The 20,000-nt window shown below is 43.8% G+C and overlaps 2 protein-coding genes and 3 long non-coding RNA genes across 19 annotated transcripts in view; 2 read left to right on the forward strand and 3 right to left on the reverse strand.

The window, feature by feature from the left end:
* The window catches only part of lsm14aa (LSM14A mRNA processing body assembly factor a), a 16,152-nt gene extending 1,294 nt beyond the window's left edge, over window positions 1-14,858 (forward strand). The window contains exons 2-10 of one of the 5 annotated variants that reach the window (XM_051382935.1): window positions 187-350; window positions 2,112-2,268; window positions 5,812-6,153; window positions 7,605-7,685; window positions 8,633-8,815; window positions 8,957-9,131; window positions 9,217-9,255; window positions 9,908-10,148; window positions 10,711-14,858. In XM_051382935.1, the coding sequence (XP_051238895.1) occupies window positions 187-350; window positions 2,112-2,268; window positions 5,812-6,153; window positions 7,605-7,685; window positions 8,633-8,815; window positions 8,957-9,131; window positions 9,217-9,255; window positions 9,908-10,148; window positions 10,711-10,734 (1,406 nt within the window). In that variant the 3' untranslated portion in view covers window positions 10,735-14,858. The remainder of the gene's footprint in view (window positions 1-186; window positions 351-2,111; window positions 2,269-5,811; window positions 6,154-7,604; window positions 7,686-8,632; window positions 8,816-8,956; window positions 9,132-9,216; window positions 9,256-9,907; window positions 10,149-10,710) is intronic. The other 4 variants (XM_051382936.1, XM_051382938.1, XM_051382937.1 and 1 more) reach the window with 4 other exon arrangements.
* LOC127353604 (uncharacterized) lies at window positions 330-2,064 on the reverse strand. 3 transcript variants are annotated; one of them, XR_007881330.1, is made up of 3 exons: window positions 2,010-2,064; window positions 1,794-1,877; window positions 330-399 (listed from the first exon to the last, which is right to left on the reverse strand). It is a non-coding gene; the product is annotated as an uncharacterized LOC127353604 (long non-coding RNA). The 3 variants fall into 3 exon arrangements; XR_007881332.1 differs by lacking the exon at window positions 330-399 and adding an exon at window positions 1,208-1,254; XR_007881331.1 differs by lacking the exon at window positions 330-399 and adding an exon at window positions 1,412-1,451.
* On the reverse strand, window positions 2,754-3,856 carry LOC127353602 (uncharacterized). Its single transcript, XR_007881328.1, has 3 exons — window positions 3,344-3,856; window positions 2,972-3,050; window positions 2,754-2,921 (listed from the first exon to the last, which is right to left on the reverse strand). It is a non-coding gene; the product is annotated as an uncharacterized LOC127353602 (long non-coding RNA).
* Window positions 14,859-14,919: 61 nt separating the features above from the next.
* LOC127353601 (uncharacterized) lies at window positions 14,920-16,270 on the reverse strand. 9 transcript variants are annotated; one of them, XR_007881323.1, is made up of 8 exons: window positions 16,183-16,265; window positions 16,032-16,131; window positions 15,829-15,980; window positions 15,627-15,727; window positions 15,473-15,573; window positions 15,320-15,421; window positions 15,163-15,264; window positions 14,988-15,112 (listed from the first exon to the last, which is right to left on the reverse strand). It is a non-coding gene; the product is annotated as an uncharacterized LOC127353601 (long non-coding RNA). The 9 variants fall into 9 exon arrangements; XR_007881322.1 differs by lacking the exon at window positions 15,829-15,980 and having other exon boundaries at window positions 15,627-15,777; XR_007881324.1 differs by lacking the exon at window positions 15,473-15,573 and having other exon boundaries at window positions 15,678-15,777.
* Window positions 16,271-16,601: 331 nt separating this feature from the next.
* The window catches only part of gpia (glucose-6-phosphate isomerase a), an 11,913-nt gene continuing 8,514 nt past the window's right edge, over window positions 16,602-20,000 (forward strand). The window contains exons 1-3 of the mRNA XM_051382934.1: window positions 16,602-16,866; window positions 18,112-18,202; window positions 19,007-19,075. Coding sequence (XP_051238894.1) covers window positions 16,748-16,866; window positions 18,112-18,202; window positions 19,007-19,075 — 279 coding nt within the window. The 5' untranslated portion in view covers window positions 16,602-16,747. The remainder of the gene's footprint in view (window positions 16,867-18,111; window positions 18,203-19,006; window positions 19,076-20,000) is intronic.

The following is a 20,000-nucleotide window of genomic DNA, read 5'->3' on the forward strand; positions in this document are numbered from 1 at the left end:
TTACAACATTTATTAGCATAAAAGATGGAGAAAATAGATCCAATTGAAGAGCAAGATAATTGAATGCTTATATACTTTATAATGAATGAGCAGCACAGATACAAGATCTCAGAGACTTTAAAGGAAGTCCCGTACAGTGTAACACGACCCAGCAGTGCTAACCGTTAGCTGTGTCCTCTCTGTCAGTGCGCTCCTTTGGGACAGAGGACCGGCCCACCGACAGGCCCATCCCCCCTCGAGATGACACCTTCGAGTACATCATCTTCAGAGGCAGCGACATCAAGGACCTGACTGTGTGTGAGCCGCCCAAACCAACATGCTCCCTCCCTCAGGACCCCGCTATCGTCCAGGTACGCCCCCGAAAACGCTGCCTCTCTCACTCTGCCTCTCTCACTCTGCCTCTCTCTCTCTCTCTCACTCTGCCTTTCTCACTCTGCCTCTCTCACGCTGCCTCTCTCACTCTCCCTCTGCCTCTCTCACTCTGCCTCTCTCACTCTCACTCTGCCTCTCTCACTCTGCCACTCTCACTCTCTCTCTGCCTCTCTCTCTCTGCCTCTCTCACTCTCTCTCTCACTCTGCCTCTCTCACTCTCACTCTGCCTCTCTCACTCTCTCTCTGCCTCTCTCTCTCTGCCACTCTCACTCTCTCTCTGCCTCTCTCTCTCTGCCTCTCTCACTCTCTCTCTCTCTCTGCCTCTCTCACTCTGCCTCTCTCACTCTCACTCTCTCTCTGCCTCTCTCACTCTCTCTCTCTCTGCCTCTCTCACTCTCACTCTGCCTCTCTCTCTCTCACTCTGCCTCTCTCTTGCCTCTCTCTCTCTGCCTCTCTCTGTCACTCTGCCTCTCTCTCTGTCACTCTGCCTCTCTCTCTCACTCTGCCTCTCTCTCTCTCACTCACTCTGCCTCTCACTCTGCCTCTCACTCTCACGCTGCCTCTCACTCTCACGCTGCCTCTCTCATTCTGCCTTTCTCACTCTGCCTTTCTCACTCTGCCTTTCTCACTCTCACGCTGCCTCTCTCACTCTGCCTCTCTCACTCTCACGCTGCCTTTCTCACTCTGCCTCTCTCACTCTCACGCTGCCTCTCACGCTGCCTCTCTCAGGCTGCCTCTCTCAGTCTCACTCTGCCTCTCTCTTGCTGCCTCTCTCAGTCTCACTCTGCCTCTCTCTTGCTGCCTCTCTCACTCTCTCACTCTCTCGCTGCCTCTCTCACTCTGCCTCTCACTCTGCCTCTCACTCTGCCTCTCTCACTCTGCCTCTCTCACTCTCACTCTGCCTCTCCACCTGCCTCTCTCGCTGCCTCTCTCACTCTCTCACCTCACGCTGCCTCTCCGCTGCCTCTCACGCTGCCTCCCCACTCCTACCTCTCCCACTCTGCCTCTCCACTCTGCCTCTCTCACTCTGCCTCTCTCACTCTCACTCTGCCTCTCTCACTCTACCTCTCTCACTCTACCTCTCTCACTCTCACTCTGCCTCTCTCACTCTGCCTCTCTCACTCTCTCACTCTCTCGCTGCCTCTCTCACTCTCTCACTCTCTCGCTGCCTCTCTCACTCTGCCTCTCACTCTGCCTCTCCACCTCACCTGCCTCTCTCCACCCACCTCTCTCACTCTACCTCTCCACTCTGCCTCTCCACTCTGCCTCTCCACTCTGCCTCTCCACTCTGCCTCTCCACTCCACCTCTCTCACTCTACCTCTCTCACTCTACCTCTCTCACTCTGCCTCTCTCACTCTGCCTCCCACTCCTACCTCTCCACTCTGCCTCTCTCACTCTCACGCTGCCTCTCTCACTCTACCTCTCTCACTCTGCCTCTCTCACTCTGCCTCTCTCACTCTGCCTCTCTCACTCTACCTCTCTCACTCTACCTCTCTCACTCTGCCTCTCTCAATCTCTCGCTGCCTCTCTCACTCTGCCTCTCTCACTCTGCCTCTCTCACTCTGCCTCTCTCACTCTGCCTCTCTCACTCTGCCTCTCTCACTCTCCCACTCTCACTCTGCCTCTCTCACTCTACCTCTCTCACTCTGCCTCTCTCACTCTACCTCTCTCACGCTGCCTTTATCGCTGTGTGAAGTGTTTGTGGTTCTCGGAGTGACGTCAACTGTCTCCTCCTCAGTCGTCCATGAGCTCCAGCTCCTCGTCTTCTGCCGCCGCCCCGACCTCGTTCCAGTCCGCCGGTTCCTACGGCCTCTTCAACCGGGCTCCAGTTCCTGCCTACAACCAGTTCAGCGCCAGTCCCCTGGTTTCCCCTCAGTTTGGACCAGTTGGTGTTGGTAAGCACAGCGAGCACTGGGACACAGTGGGGGCATGATATCCAAGGGTTCAGGGTCTCTCAGTGGCTCTTGTACCACGTAAAGCATGCCAAAGGAAGTGAGGAGGGACGGATTCATGGAGTCAGTGTGACTTTACACAGCTGATCCTCCACTTTCCTCCTCCACATGTCTGATAACACAACTTTATTATCACTGTACAAACACAACTTTATTATCAATGTACAGACACAACTTTATTAACACTGTACAGACACACAACTTTATTAACACTGAACAAACACAACTTTATTATCACTGTACAGACACACAACTTTATTAACACTGAACAAACACAACTTTATTATCACTGTACAGACACACAACTTTATTATCACTGTACAGACACACAACTTTATTATCACTGTACAGACACACAACTTTATTATCACTGTACAGACACACAACTTTATTAACACTGTACAGACACACAACTTTATTATCACTGTACAAACACAACTTTATTAACACTGTACAAACACACAACTTTATTAACACTGTACAAACACACAACTTTATTATCACTGTACAAACACACAACTTTATTAACACTGTACAAACACAACTTTATTATCACTGTACAGACACACAACTTTATTAACACTGTACAAACACAACTTTATTATCACTGTACAAACACAACTTTATTATCACTGTACAGACACACAACTTTATTATCACTGTACAGACACACAACTTTATTAACACTGTACAAACACAACTTTATTATCACTGTACAAACACAACTTTATTATCACTGTACAAACACACAACTTTATTAACACTGTACAGACACAACTTTATTATCACTGTACAGACACACAACTTTATTAACACTGTACAGACACACAACTTTATTAACACTGTACAAACACACAACTTTATTAACACTGTACAAACACACAACTTTATTAACACTGTACAAACACACAACTTTATTAACACTGTACAAACACACAACTTTATTAACACTGTACAAACACACAACTTTATTAACACTGTACAGACACACAACTTTATTATCACTGTACAAACACACAACTTTATTAACACTGTACAAACACACAACTTTATTAACACTGTACAAACACACAACTTTATTAACACTGTACAAACACAACTTTATTAACACTGTACAAACACACAACTTTATTATCACTGTACAAACACACAACTTTATTAACACTGTACAAACACACAACTTTATTAACACTGTACAAACACAACTTTATTATCACTGTACAAACACACAACTTTATTAACACTGTACAAACACACAACTTTATTAACACTGTACAAACACACAACTTTATCTGTGGTTTTGTCACAAGGTGCATTTATTCATTTATAATTAAATGCTTTAATGTGATTATAATTTTTTCATATAATTTGAACACCTAAGATATGTTGCTGCTGTTCATACACTGAATATATTTGGGTTTTAAAGAATGAAGAGCATTTTTTTACTATATATTAGGGATGCTCGATATTGGCTTTTCTGCCGAAATCCGATATTCCGATATTGTCCAACTCTCAATGTCCGATACCGATATCTGCAGGCTTTTTACACCCAAACTGTAACAACATATCTCCTATAGTGGAATTAACACATTATGCCTCATTTTATTGTGATGCCCCACTGGATGCATACATAAATGCATCATGGCTTTCCAAATGTAAACACTGTCTGTGGAAAACAACTTTAACTTTCATTGTATTAATACTGAAAGGAGCGCTAACGCTAATCACTAGCTACGCGCTAATCGCTAGCCTTGGTTAAAGGGGAACTTTGGCAGATTTTTACCCGAGTCTTGATCGCTAGATGTCCCTGAGTACTGTCGATAGGAAAAACGACCAAAACCGGTTCTAGGATACTGGAGATCCTGCAGCTAATGGCCAGAGCTCCCAGTTAGTTATAATACACTTCTTGGGGGCATTTCCTAAAGAGTGCCTTTAGCTCCTCTTAACAGACACACAATGCATTAAAATGTCTGTGCAACATGATCAGGGCCCTTACGTGACAACAACATGCCTTTTCAACTCATACACTGTGCAGAAACCGTTTAAATTCAAAGTTTACAAGTACTGTCACCTACCTGTTTTTCCATCGCTCGCTTCACTGAAAGCCCAGAAGAGTCGATCACGGAGGTCATGCCTTAGCGACGAAAACTTGAAGTTTATTTCCCCCTCAAAAATGTCTTCACACACTACGCTCCGATCTGCACACTACAACTTCCTGCAACAACTGAATTCCCACAGGACTTCAGTGCGAGTCTCGTGATCGACTCTTCTGGGTTTTCGGTGAAGCGAGCGATGTAAAAACAGCTCTGGCCATTAGCTGCAGGAACTCCAGTTTGCTAGCACCGGTTTTGGTCGTTGTTTTTCCTATCGACAGTACTCGGTGACATCTAGCGATCCATAATCTGCCGAAATTCCCCTTTAATGTGTTTAATTGTATTATTCACCTGAAGGAGTGCTAATGTAAATTCTAAGCCAATTGTTAGTTTGGTTAAGGAACAGCTCAGAGCAGAGTGAAATATTTAAGGTGTATTGAACTTATTTTGTGTTAATATTAAAATAATTCAGCTTTAAATTGTTTGCTTGTTAGCCACGGTTAGCAACCAACCAGTCTAGCGTGTAGTTGTTGTTGTTATACGTCATCTAGCGCGCGCCGGTAAACGTCCCATGCTGCGTTCATGCAGGCTCGGAAATGCTGAAGCCAACAGAACAAACATCGGTTATAAAAACCCGATACCGATAATTCCCGATATTAAATTTTTTAGTGAATATCGGCCGATAATATCGGAGGGCCGATATTGATATACCGATATATGAGGGTACATTATATCCCACAGCTGGTGGGATGACGACGCTCACTCAGGCCTGAAAGTGTGTGTTCAAATACTGCTTCTGTTTCCAGTGAAATGTCTTCACTTTCTCTCTGCTTTGTTGAAACTGTGAAGTGACTCTGAGATTAATTTAATAAACCTCAACAAGGATTATTTCCTAACAACTGTATGTCCTGTTCAATCACTGGCTGTAAGTTTAAAGCTGCTTGGGCTGGTGTAAACCGACTCGAACTGGTTTCATATGAAGTCAAAGACCTTCAGAGCGTCAATACGATCAATGCGATCAATACGATCCGCTGCAGCCTGGATGCTTTAGGTTTATGAACCTTTCCTATAGGGTTGTGCGATTGGACGAATATATCTGCGGTTGTTGGACTGACTGACGTCACCCAACCTTCATTCCTGGTGCAGCTTCAAATTAAAAGCATTTAACTGGAGAAACACAAGTTGACTTTTATTTTGAAGCAAGCTAGTCACAGGAAGTGTCAGTTATCGTTTTTTGTTGAATATATATGGTGTTAAGGCCGGACACCGACCCAACCCAGCCCCACCTGTATCTCCTGTGTGAAGAAGGTTCAGCTCCTGTTCAACAGCTGGACTGAGCTCTGACTAATGATCAGGTTCAGCCACTAACTCTGATCTCTGCCCCCCCCTCCAGGCCGCAGCAGCCCCAGCCTGGACCCTCTGAGGAAGAGCCCCACCCTGGAGCAGGTGATCCAAACTGCCCCGTCAGCGCCGACCGCCGCCACCACCACCACTCCGGCCCCCGGCCTGGGACGCAGGAGCCCCACCCAGGGTCGCACAGCCCCCTCTGGCGCCGGTCAGGGTGGCCAGAAGATCCAGCACCAGGATGTCGCGGACACAAGGAGGGGTGAGACTGTCAGGGGAGGCCGCAGCAGCCAGGGCTGGTCTGCACCCCGAACCATCTCCGCCTCTCACCTCAGTGCTGTAGATAGGGCTCCCACTGCAGGGCTTACCCACTCTATCTTTAGCCACGCAGGTGAGACCTCAGAGACCAGCACACTCAAGTGTCCTATATGGACTTCTATTAGAGCCTCATTCCTGAGCAACACTAACATATAATCATCTAATAATCTGAGATAACAAATCTATTCTGTGCTCAATAAATGCATTTAGTGTCCGCAGAGAGGATCTCTTGTTACTCACTCTTAATATCAAATGTCTTAGGAGTCGGTTATTAGTGATCCAGCAGCTGGATAACACATAATAATAATAATAATAATAATAATAATAATAATAATAATAATAATGTGAGTTAAAATGATAAAGACCAGAAACTGACCAGTAACAATGAATGAGACACAAGATAAAGGTACCAGAGATTCAGTGAACAGTGAACAGGTGCCAGAAGGGAGCGCGACTGCATGGAAATATTAGTGCGAAGGTTCTCGCATCACCAGTTTCTTTCTCTGGGAAGGTCGGGGGGGATACCATTACCTGATTAGCAGGAGAGGGAACGCAACGTTAGCCCGCTAAAGCTCCGCTGGACAATAATTAGTTAACGCTACCGTTAACGTTAGCCTAACATTAGCTAGATATTGTTACTAAAGTTAGCTGCTAGCTTGTATAGCTAACGGTAAATCACAAAAAAGAAATAATAAAATGTATTAAAATCTGAATTACATAACATTGTACTGGCTGTCAATCATGATGGAAGAGTAGACAAGTTAAGTTACAGCAGGTCCACCATTAAGCCACATTGTGCCTCGTGTACTGTAAATGTTAGAGACAGGCTGGCTGACAATTAAAGAATCAATGCTTCATGCAGAATACTGAGTAAGGAGAATATGTTTGACTCATGGCTGAAGTTACGTTTCTCCAGCTCTCCCCAGGTTGGCAAAACATGCAGGGCCCATGCCCCCCGACCCCCCCTAAAGGGCTTATATCCTTCTCACCTTTTTCACCTCTGACCTGTTTTCATGCCTGAAAGTTTTCAGTTTGAGTTAAAGTCGACAGTTGACCAATACAAATAAAAATTAAATAGTCTGCAAGCGGCTGCCGACTGCTTAACATGTTTGACATTATTATAAAACAGTTTCTGTGAGTTTAGTGATTTATAGTCTGACCCGTGTTATTCTACCTCCTCTTTCTGTGGTAGCGCCCCCTAGTGGTCGGTTTGAATATATCCTGTGAGTTCTGTGATGATCCTGCCAACAGTTGTTGTCTGTAAACGTGTTTATTGAGGACCGAATAGATTGTAGTTGTTCCCTGAATATAAGACCGCTCTGAACGTGTCTCAGGAATGAGGCCTGAATAAAACTCCACATTCATACTGTGAACAGTCGTTTCCACTTTGTGTGATCTGTTAACGTTTTGTTCCAGAGGTTCCACATTTTACAGCCTCTGAAGGTAGGACAGTAGCACCAGCAGGGCTGTTTTTCTCCTGACTGTTGACGTTGTTTTGGACTCTAAAAGACTCTGCTATTCCAGGCACGGACGTCCCGAAAGTCCCCAAACCAGAGTCTGAGCAGGCGCGAGCTGAAGTCAGGGATACCAGTAAACGTTCCACAGGTTAATCCCTCCTCCGCTCTCCAACCACCCAGCCCATTCAGACTCTGCATGCCTTTTCCTTTTGGACAGTGGAGCCCATACTCATCCTCTACAGCCGCTCCACCCGTCATCCCTCTTTGATGTGTTTTTCTTTGCTAGTGAACGTGTGTGCAGATTGACATGCTGTTCATGTCAATGGACTCCAGACTCCAAGACTCAACAAAGCTACCTGAATGACTTACTGCATTTTCTCCATGTTTGATATGAATTTTGGTTCTAAAGTCGACTTAAAGTCCCCAAGAAGTCAGAATTTAGTGTTTTTATCTCCTCTGTCTTTATACGTCCTCCAGTGTCTGTCCAACAGGCACAGGAAGTCCTGTTTCAGGTGTTTTCAGGTGTTCTTAAAGGTATTGTAGAGTTTCCTGATAATCAATAAAAGTATTTGATGACTCATCCTGCACTCGGGGGCGTTTACTAATGCCGCGTCCAATCAAACGCTTTCTCTCTTCTGACGCCACCAGAGCTAACCGCTAATTAGCCGCTGCTATCTGTCGTTAGTGGGCGACAGAACCGGGCTCAGCAGCCAGGATCGAACAAGGAACAACGTTACAGCACCGAGGTCATTTACAGAGTTTCTGATGGACAGATTGATCAGTAGCTAACTGCTGTTAGCTCGTTCAACCGCTGAACTAATTGACTCGGCTCCCGACAAGAAAACCAGCTCAGTGCTGGTTTCCCTGTCGGTCTCAGAGGTTGTGTTCAGTCCCGGGTCTCCCCCCCCAGCAAACACAAACTCTGCTTCCTGTTTCTGTTTCATGGGGACTTTAAAGTCTGAACTCATTCTGACAGACTGTTGAACCATAGTGTGCTTTGGTTTCCTACCTCATGTGTTGCCATGTAATGTGTTAGTGTTTCTGCTCTGCCTCTTAATGATGACGGCTAATGTGACCTTAAATATGTTTATTTAGTGGCTGCAGGCGCTCAGGCTAACCGGCGTGGGCGAGGGGGCGGACATCGTGGCCGAGGACGCTTCAATGTTCGCCGAGACGGACCCATGAAGTTTGAGAAAGACTTTGACTTTGAGAGCGCCAACGCCCAGTTCAACAAGGAGGAGATCGACAGAGAGTTTCAGAGCAAGCTGAAGCTGAAAGGTAATGTCCGTATGTTAAAGTTCATATTAATGAGGACAAACCACATTTTCAGCAGTTTTCCTCCTTTTTGCCTGCACAAACGTCTGTGGTTCTTTATTATTACTCACATTAAATGTGACCGTTGGTTCTCTCGCCGCTCAGATGAGAAGACGGAGAAAGCGGAGAAAGCGGTGAACGGAGAGGAAAAGGCCGACTCTGGTGTGGAAACCCAGAACAGCGAGAGCAACGCAGACGAGGAGGGCGACCCGCTCGGCCCCAACTGCTACTACGACAAGTCCAAGTCCTTCTTCGACAACATCTCCTGTGACGACACCAGGTTTGAGTCCCACCACTGTTGCTGACTGTGTCTGACTTCCTGCGAGATGTTTCTCTGACCGTGTTGTCTGTTTCCTTTTCACCAGGAAAGCAAATGAAAAGTCTGGAGGCTCTGTTTTCCCAAGGTACGTTGTTTATCTGTCTGTGCCACTAACAGCCGGTTTAAACTCCTCCATAGAGCTGCTCTCACGGCGCTCTCTCTGCCCTCTCACGGCGCTCTCTCTGCCCTCTCACGGCGCTCTCTCTGCCCTCTCACGGCGCTCTCTCTGCCCTCTCACGGCGCTCTCTCTGCCCTCTCACGGCGCTCTCTCTGCCCTCTCACGGCGCTCTCTCTGCCCTCTCACGGCGCTCTCACGGCGCTCTCACGGCGCTCTCTCTGCCCTCTCTCTGCCCTCTCACGGCCCTCTCACGGCGCTCTCTCTGCGCTCTCTCTGCCCTCTCACGGCGCTCTCTCTGCCCTCTCTCTGCCCTCTCACGGCGCCCACTCCTGCTGTCCACCTAGTGGAGGCTGTATTTTTAAACCCAAGTCAGCAGCAGAGAATAGAAATATGTCTGTAAGTTTGAGCACACGTTTGATGTAAAGCATGTGACATGAAATGCAACATTAGTTGAGTAATTACCGCAATGCTAACTTCCATTAGCACGTTATTGGTAACTCCCATTATGTGTTAGCATCGAGCTAACAGACTACCTTTCAATGTAATATATGTCAAATGAAACCATGTTCTTTTCCTCTGTAATGTCTCTCCTCCACCTCCTCTGTGTGTCCTCCTGCAGGGAGCGAAGGCAGACCTGGGCGGAGGAGAGGAGGATGAACGCCGAGACGTTCGGCATCCCTCTTCGTCAGGGTCGAGGACGCGGAGGGTACCGCGGACGTGGCGGTATGGGCTTCCGCGGAGGTCGGGGTCGTTCGGCCAGCCGAGGGTCCTTCGGGCCGCCACAGGGAGCCGGCGGCTTCAGGGGCGGATACAGAGGAAACCAGGCTGGTCGGGAGTTCGCCGACTTATCAGCATACAGGGTAAAAGATTCATTATTATTTTAACAGCAACAAACACTGAACGCTGTAAAATAACTGACGGTCGTATTTATAATAACGTTCCTATCTGCAATGTTCATATATTGTATTTGGACCGTTAGCTCCATGCTAATAACTAGCTCGCTGTTTAATTCAATTCAGTTTTATTTGGTAGCAAAAATTCAGAACAGAAGTTATCTCAGGACACTTTTCTAATAGAGCGGGTCGACACCGAACTCTCCATCAGCCAACACCAAGACACAGACTACAGTTAGCTACAGTTAGCTAGCTGGATGCCCCTCCCTCGCATCACTCTGGGCTAGTAGAAAGCTATCGTTAGCTTTGAACCGCTACATAATTTATTGTTGCTAACATCAACGCTGTTAGTAATAATAATCAGTTAGCATCATGAGACTGCAACAGGATTCACAGTCTGAGATATGGAAGCTTTAAGATGATACCACTGACTTTAGATATGTATTCTGTTTTCTTCGTGTTTCATAAAGAGTATAAAATGTTTTATTTATTCTGTTCTGTGTTGTTTGTGTTTGTCGTTTTCTTCCAGAAGGACAACAAAGTGGCTGCGTAGTCTCAGTGGGAGGTGGAACTTCTTCACGCTTCCATGGATAAAACATAGTTTGGGTTGCTATTTTGTTGACTAAAATAATGAAGATTGTCTACTAGTTGTATATTTGTCACCAGCACTGGGGTAGACTGCTTGAATACAACGATGGAAACAACAACAACAACAACAACAACGCAGTTTATCGGGGGAAAAAAGAAAAAAAAAAAACATTTTAAAAAGTCCAAATCTCTTCAAAGTAATTTCCAGGTGGCTGAATTAATTATATATAAATGTCGTCATATTTCAGAGGGGTGTTTTTTGTTTTACGATGAATGATCTTCCCGGCTTCTTTCCTGAAACCTGTCTTTGATATTTTGTTAGCTGTCGAAGGTCCTCACTGACGTAGCTTTACTGGGGGGGGGGGTAACGTAAGTTCAGCACCAAACAGAGTCTCAGTCACACCTTTCTAACATGTATTTTTCTACTATTACATAGACTTCCTGCTGTTATGTAGTCAGCCCGCTCACTATCACGTCTGTCCCTCACAGATTCACCTAAAACCGCTTTTCTGTTTCTGTCCACCTTTAAGTGTTTCGTTAACGGTGTAAAGACTCTTCACTCAGTGTTGTAGTGTAGGGAGCTGGTGGTAGACGTGTGTACTCGGCTGGTTTTCGTGGTAGTTTTTACTCTCAGTCCACGAGCTAACGTCGGAGGTCATAGGTCAAATATTTGTACTTCTTTTCCTGTGATTAACTTCATTCATGAGTCGCTGGTACTTACAGGTGCTGCAGTTAGTTAGAAAAAGGCTTAAAATCTATCTGAACTCGCTTTAAGCTTCCTCGCTGATGGGTACGGAAGATTTACAATTCCTAAAGTAAAACAAATTGAGTGAAATGCAATACACAGTTTTGTATGTTTCCTTTTTATGTATGCATTGACTCATAATTTAATGTATGTTTAAATTATGTAGTGTCTTTAATAAATTAGTTTTTCACATTAAAATAAAATCACAACACAGAAACCTAAATAAAGAGGTGTCATATAGCCCTAATATATATATTATATTTAAACAATATTTGTGTTGTATATATTTCACACATACAAATAGACAATAATAATTACAATGAAATATATACTCGTGGTTTTCACAATAAAGGAAAATAACTTTTTACATATTTAACAAATGAGAACAAAGAAAGTGTAGAAATGTAGAAAAACAATTATAAAATAACCACCTCAACAGAACGCTATAGTTAGCTAGCTAATCTACATGAATCGTTAACCAGCTGGTTACGTCTGATCCATGATGTTAAAATACGAAATGGATGCTAATTAGCTGGCTAACGATTAATGGAGATTACCTAACTAGTTAGCTAGCATTTAGCTAACATTAGCTGAGATTGTACAGTGAAATAATCCATCTTCACTTCATTTTATGTTTTTATTTGGAAAATTAACATCACAAAGAAAAACAAGTTTCAGTTGTTAAAGACAAAGTTAATAATTATCCTTTTAACATTATTGAATTATGACACTAAGAACATAAAATAACTTGTTTTCACTTTATTTCGGAGCAGGATTTGTTTTAATTGAGGCATTATAAATCTTCCGTAGTGTTTTTACTCACTCGTATGTTCTTTGTCGGGCTGCTTCATGAGACACACTAATTTATATTTCTCTGCATCTTTGGACCTTAAACACATTTAATCCAGCTGTTACAGAGAATCTGTCGCTCGGCACTGCCCGGTGGTCGGCAGCCCGCTAACGCCACAGGAAGTGATGTCAACTATAAATACACAATAAGACTAGAAAAACCAGCTGGCTGTCTGCGTTTAGTTTTCTAGCAATATTCAGATTATGGTTGAGGTTATGGAGGATCTGACATGATTTAAGTACTTCAGGAAACGTTTTTGGAACTTTTGGAAACCTGATAAAAGATTTTCTGTCCTGAGGTTCATTGAAGACTCACAGTAACACTAGTTACTAGTTAAACTAGTTAAACTAGTTAATCATCAGTCTTTCACATATTCTGGGTTCGTTTTCATCAGAGAAAAGTATGAAAATGTTCTTTCCAGCTAATTTTCTAAAGTGTTTTCTGGCATTGGATCTGTATTGACCCCGGTCGGTTTTCGGACTCCACGACGACAAAACCCCCCAAAACTATTGTTATAAATTCCTATTGACCTGCAGAGCTACCTGTTAAAGTACTTAATCGTGCTCAGGAAATGTAGTTTTTACTCGAGTCGCCTTAAAGCTGCAGGATGAGCGCTGGTCCACGATGAGAGAGGAGATTTGAACATTAAGGCACCAAACAGTTTGTGGGAGCTTTGAGTTGGATACAACAAGAAAACCTGCAGTTCACAGGCAGATGGATCAATAAACCAAGTTTCCATATTCAATCATTAGTTGTATTGAACGATGGAAGGAAGTCGATTAATTGATAAATTAATAATTAAAGACTGAATAAGGAAATATAATTATTAATTATTCTTTCTGAAACAAAGTAAATAATATAAATTAACTGACTCTTACTAAGCCCCGCCCCTTTTTGCTCTGTGCTCCAATCACAGTTGAGCATATGCGATTCTATAAAAGACGTAAATATAGCCACATCTTACGTTAGCTAACGTTAGCCAGCTAGCTATATCTGAAAGCTAATCTAAATAAATTAGTTAGCTTAGTTTCGCTAACATTAGCTAACTTAAGATGTGATTATATATTTACGTCTTTTATCTTCGAACCGTTTTCATAATGAGGTCATCTTTCCAACATAGATTAGCCTAGCGTAGCATATCTGAGTACAGGAAAGGAGGAAGTTGATCACGGCTTGCTCAACTCTGATTGGAGCACAGAGCAAAAGAGGCGGGGCTTAGGAAGGGTCAAGTTTTCTTAAATCAGTTAATTGATTATAGTTCAGCTCTGTATGTTTTCATCCATCTCCATAAAATCAGACGAAGTTCAGACACTCTGATGTCCAAACTGCCTGAAAGCTTTTATCTTTTCTTGACGTGTCCAAACGACTCGGTACCGTCGAGTCCGGGACAGAAACCGGTTTGTTTTTACAGAAACGTGTCAGATGGTTTTTCAGCAGGAATCATCTCGATTACAGACGGCAGTGGTTCTCAACATGCTCATCAACAAGACTAATCAAACATTAGAGAAGCTTCTGGCAGAGCCGGATACCCAGTCCGGGACCGGGACCGGACCGGGACCCTCAGAGGGGCTGGAAGGACCCGCTGGGTTAATGCTGCACCAGTAAAACACAACAGCCTTAAAGGAATAGTTGGTGAAATCATCTCTCTGAAACTAATGATTGATTCCACCTTAAATGTGAAGCTGCAGTTGGTTAGCTTAGCTTAGCATATAGACTGGAAACCGGGGGGGGGCACTAGCCTGTTAATCTGTACAAAGAACTGTATTTTATTCCCTTTGAACAGAACCAGGCTAGCTGGTTCCCCAAGTTTCCAGTCCTTATGCTAAGCTAACTCCCATATTTGTCCCTTTCAAGTCTTTATGCTAAGCTAATGTGCCTGTTTCCTCTTGTTTCCAGTCTCTATGCTAACAAAGCTGTATCTTCATGTCGTCTTTATGCTAAGCTAACATAGCCGTTTCCCCATGTTCCAGTCTTTACGCTAAGCTAATGTAGCTGTTCCCCCTGTGTCCAGGTTTTATGCTAAGCTAACTCATCTGTTTCCCCATGTCCAGTCTTTTATGCTAAGCTAATATCCCTATGCTAAGCTACCAGCTGCTGGCTGTAGCTTTATAGTTAGCGTACTGAGTGAACTGTTCCTTTAAGACTTTATGGTACATTTTACTGAATCGGGTTCTTTGTATAGAACCGATCCACAGACTGGGAGAAGTGGGACAGGTGGGTTCTGCGTACTGGTTTTGGCCCGTTTGAGGTTCCTGTGAGGAAGGTTGAGAACCACTGAGGTGTTTGGATGTTTGTCGACACACAGAACACTACATGATGCATCAGGAGGCGGAGAGTGGGCGGAGTCCCGTTGGCTCGCCGTCCTCCAGCTTCCTTTAACACTCTGGAGTCACAGCCACTCGTTCTGTGTTTGAACCCAGCATGGCGTCCTCCTCTGTGGGCCTCAGTGGACTGGGGTTTTTATTAAGAGCAAATAATAAACTGTTGTTCATTAGTTTGTGTCGCCTCCGTCTCCTCTGTAACTCCGCACAGGAAGGAAGTCCTGAACAGCTGAACAGCATATTACTGGCACTAATCTGCCTCCGTACTGGTCCATAGGCGTGATACAGTCGCTCTGTCTGCACGTTTTATCTGTTCATTAACAACCTGCATTATTGGCACTAATCTGCCTCCGTAGTTTATCTGTTCATTAACAACCTGCATTATTGGCACTAATCTGCCTCCGTAGTTTATCTGTTCATTAACAACCTGCATTATTGGCACTAATCTGCCTCCGTAGTTATCTGTTCATTAACAACCTGCATTATTGGCACTAATCTGCCTCTGTAGTTTATCTGTTCATTAACAACCTGCATTATTGGCACTAATCTGCCTCCGTAGATTATCTGTTCATTAACAACCTGCATTATTGGCAATAACTAATCTGCCTCCGTAGTTTATCTGTTCATTAACAACCTGCATTATTGGCACTAATCTGCCTCCGTAGTTTATCTGTTCATTAACAACCTGCATTATTGGCACTAATCTGCCTCCGTAGTTTATCTGTTCATTAACAACCTGCATTATTGGCACTAATCTGCCTCCGTAGATTATCTGTTCATTAACAACCTGCATTATTGGCACTAATCTGCCTCCGTAGATATCTGTTCATTAACAATCTGCATTATTGGCACTAATCTGCCTCCGTAGATTATCTGTTCATTAACAACCTGCATTATTGGCACTAATCTGCCTCCGTAAGATTATCCTGTTCATTAACAACCTGCATTATTGGCACTAATCTGCCTCCGTAGATTATCTGTTCATTAACAACCTGCATTATTGGCACTAATCTGCCTCCGTAGATATCTGTTCATTAACAACCTGCATTATTGGCACTAATCTGCCTCCGTAGATATCTGTTCATTAACAACCTGCATTATTGGCACTAATCTGCCTCCGTAGTTTATCTGTTCATTAACAACCTGCATTATTGGCACTAATCTGCCTCCGTAGATTATCTGTTCATTAACAACCTGCATTATTGGCACTAATCTGCCTCCGTAGATTATCTGTTCATTAACAATCTGCATTATTGGCACTAATCTGCCTCCGTAGATATCTGTTCATTAACAACCTGCATTATTGGCACTAATCTGCCTCCGTAGATTATCTGTTCATTAACAACCTGCATTATTGGCACTAATCTGCCTCCGTAGATATCTGTTCATTAACAACCTGCATTATTGGCACTAATCTGCCTCCGTAGATATCTGTTCATTAACAACCTGCATTATTGGCACTAATCTGCCTCCGTAGTTTATCTATTCATTAACAACCTGCATTATTGGCACTAATCTGCCTCCGTAGATATCTGTTCATTAACAACCTGCAGTGGGTCGTCAGATATAATCACATTATTCAGTTATTAATAATTTATTTATTAATTATTAATAGTTTACTGTTGGACAAATATCACTGAGGTACAAGAAATGTTAAACACTGAACACTTCCTGTCCCAGTTAACAGTCACACTTACACAATGTAAGAACAATTAAATAAAATAAGTTCTTTTGTCTGATTCATAATGAATATTGGAATAACTGCTAAATATAAAATCAACTGTTAGCTGGTTTCCTGGTGTTTTGCCGATCGGTGTTATTGGCATTAATCTGCCTCCATACAGTCAGTGTGGTGGGCGGAGTCTGCGCAGTGGGCGGAGTCTGCGCAGTGGGCAGCAGCCATTGGTCCGTTCTGGTCCAACCTCTCTGCACTCAGCTGTGAAACCCTCTTCATCCCCTGAACGCCTCACGGAGCCCAGTCACACCAGTGTCACCAGGACCTGAGAGTAACACCGGGACCAGAACCAGCACCGGGACCAGAACCAGGACCAGAACCAGCAGCATGGCGCTCACCAACGACCCCAACTACAGGAAGCTGGAGCAGTGGTACAAAGCTAACGCTGGCAGCCTCAACATGAGGGAGCTGTTCGAGTCCGACAGGGAGCGGTTCACCAAGTTCAGGTAGGGGGGGAGGGGGGTGATGATGATGATGATGAAGGTGGGCGTGATGCCTTCAGGGTTTGACATTATAGCCTGTAGAGCAGCTAACAGCTAACACTAAACTTCCCAGGATGGTGAAGTCATGTCCCGCCCTCCTCGGCCTCTGATTGGCTGACGCGGACGCTCTCGCCCTAACCCGAACCAATGAAAGCCCGGAGGCGGTCGGTGTTAGCCAATCAGAGGCGGCAGAGGGCGGAACGTGACCTCGCCGCCCTGTGAAAGATTGTCCTGCAAACAGCGCAGATCTGATGATCAATGTTCGTCCATCTGAAGGTCATCGATACTCCTGTCTGTCTTCCTGATTGGAAACGTTCCCGGGGCTCGTGTTCAGACCTGCCCCCCTCCAACCTTCGTCTGTCTGAGCTTTAAAACGAGCTAACGACACTGAATTAACCTGCAAGCTAGCGTTAGCTCGCCTGCATCCATTATCGGACAGCTAGCTAGCTGATATCCGCTTTCTTTAAAGAGCTCTAATGTGACATTAAACTGCTGCTGCCTTTAAAGAGCTCTAATGTGACATTAAACTGCTGCTGCTGAATCAGATCAATAATATATTTATTATGTTTAATATGTGTTAATACGGCGGTTAGCTAGCTGAAGCTAACTGAAGCTAAAGTCAACCTGTTGGCTCAGTGTGGGTGTGTCCGATAATGGACGCTGCAGGTTGTTGCTGTGCAGTTAATCAATAACTATTGATTTAAAGTTATAGATGATGTAATCAGTACGTCTGTGAGGCACGTTGATGATGATGATGATGATGAAGATGCAGCGTAGGTTCCCGCCGACCAATCAGCGTCAGTCTCTGTGTGTACGTGCAGTGTGACACGTTATCGATGGATGAGACCAAACATGTGGTATTGATCAGATATCAGATCACTGATATCGATGTCCATCAGTTCTTTTCATTATGTAACTAAAGTTTTAATAAATTAATCTTCTTTTATTTTTAGAAACGAATGTTTTTAATAAATGATCAATGAGATAATCAATATATTGTTTTCTCAATAATGTAAAATAAACTATTGATACGGAGCTGATTTTGTACAAACTTATAATTTCTTTTTATTTGTAATCAATCGAGTTTGACCGTCTGAAACCAAAGCTAGAAAACAAACAGTTACTGATCAGTAACTATTGATCAATCAATAACTATTGATCACTATAATAAAGAGTTTTCATAATAAAATCACTTCCTGTTTCTAACAGTACGACTCTGGAGACGGACGATGGCGAGATCCTGTTGGACTTCTCCAAGAATCTCATCAACCAGGAAGTGCTGTCCATGCTGCTCGCCATGGTAACGCCCCCCCCCCACCCTCTTTAACAGTGTTTTATTTTGAAAGGCACACACACACACACTGAAGCTGTCTCCTCTAATCAACCTTCAGCCTCTGAGCTCCTCTTCAATCCCATCATCCTCCTGCCAGATGTCAGTCAGCTGGGACACTGCAGGTCGATCTGTACAGACCTCACCTGTACAGGTGTATGTGTGCAGACCTCACCTGTACAGGTGTATGTGTGCAGACCTCACCTGTACAGGTGTATGTGTGCAGACCTCACCTGTACAGGTGTATGTGTGCAGACCTCACCTGTACAGGTGTATGTGTGCAGACCTCACCTGTACAGGTGTATGTGTGCAGGTGAGGTCTGGGCCCGTACCTCAGGCCTCAGAGGACCTGGTCCTGGCAGGCAGAGCAGGTTTCAGTGTGTTGGTCTGATTTCTTCCTCTTCAGATGAGATAAGAAACAAGTTACTCAAACACACAATGAAACAGGAAGATTTCAACAGTTTATTTTGAAAGGTCGTGTTGAGCCACAGAGTGCAGCCATTGTCCTCCAGCAGTGTGTTAACATCAGTGTGTTAACATCAGTGTGTTAACATCAGTGTGTTAACATCAGTGTGTTAACAGCAGTGTGTTAACACAGCTCACAATACTTCCTCCTCACTGGGCACAGAGCTGTATAATGCTCAGTGTTTGTGTCTGATATGATCCTGATACGACTCCAATACGACCCTCATGTGACCCTCATGTGACCCTCATGTGACCCTCATGTGACCCTCATGTGACCCTGATATGTTTGTTCTTTCGTAACGTTCTCAGGCGAAGTCGAGGGGAGTGGAGGAAGCCAGAGAGAAGATGTTCTCTGGAGAGAAAATCAACTTCACAGAGGTACCGAGCAGATCAATAATGTCGAACATGGAACATGTCGGTGGCTCTCAGTTTGTCTCTTTTTGTAATTTAGTATTTTTATTAGTTATTTTTATTTATGTACATTATTTTAGATAGAAAGAAATATGAAATATAGAAATATACAAAGTGCAGCAGCTGTAATGTTTGATAAAGTTAAAATGTTTATTTAAATTATATTAACCCTTAAGAGTTCCTCGGTACATTTCCGTTTTTTATTCTCATCCTATTTTGGCTGTGTTCAATGAATGAAGCTCAAACTTGCCAAACGTTGTTCATTTTGCATTTTGTTTAGAATTCTGGTCTTAGTTCCTTAAATTATCTTAAAATGGCACAAACTCACACATTTGTTCCTACGGTATAAAAACGCTGCATTGAAAAACATTCAAAACGCCATTTTTGATCCCATGTTTATCTTAACATAAACTAATGCATTCCTTTATGTTAGGATTTCATTTTAGTCTACAAGCTTTCAATTTTTAATTTTTATATTAGTCCACCACATGGCATTACTTTATACCATTCAAAGCATGCAGCAACGTTTCACACTTTTCACTGTTTTCTGCCAGGCTGCCTCTCAGGATGCCAAACTCTAATTCAATAATAAAACTGAGTGACGAGAACCAAAACAAAATGTGACCCCTTGTTTTGGTTCTCGTTCAGGTTGTTGATGCAGGTGTTTTTGTTTCTTAATATATATATATACACACACACACAGTAACACACACACACACACACAGTAACACACACACACACACACAGTAACACACACACACAGTGTGACACACACACACAGTAACACACACAGTGACACACACAGTGACACACACACACACAGTAAAACACACACACAGTAACACACACACAGTGTGACACACACACACACACACAGTAACACACACAGTGA

Source organism: Dicentrarchus labrax, unplaced genomic scaffold, assembly GCF_905237075.1.
Source record: "Dicentrarchus labrax unplaced genomic scaffold, dlabrax2021, whole genome shotgun sequence".
NCBI lineage: Eukaryota > Metazoa > Chordata > Actinopteri > Moronidae > Dicentrarchus > Dicentrarchus labrax.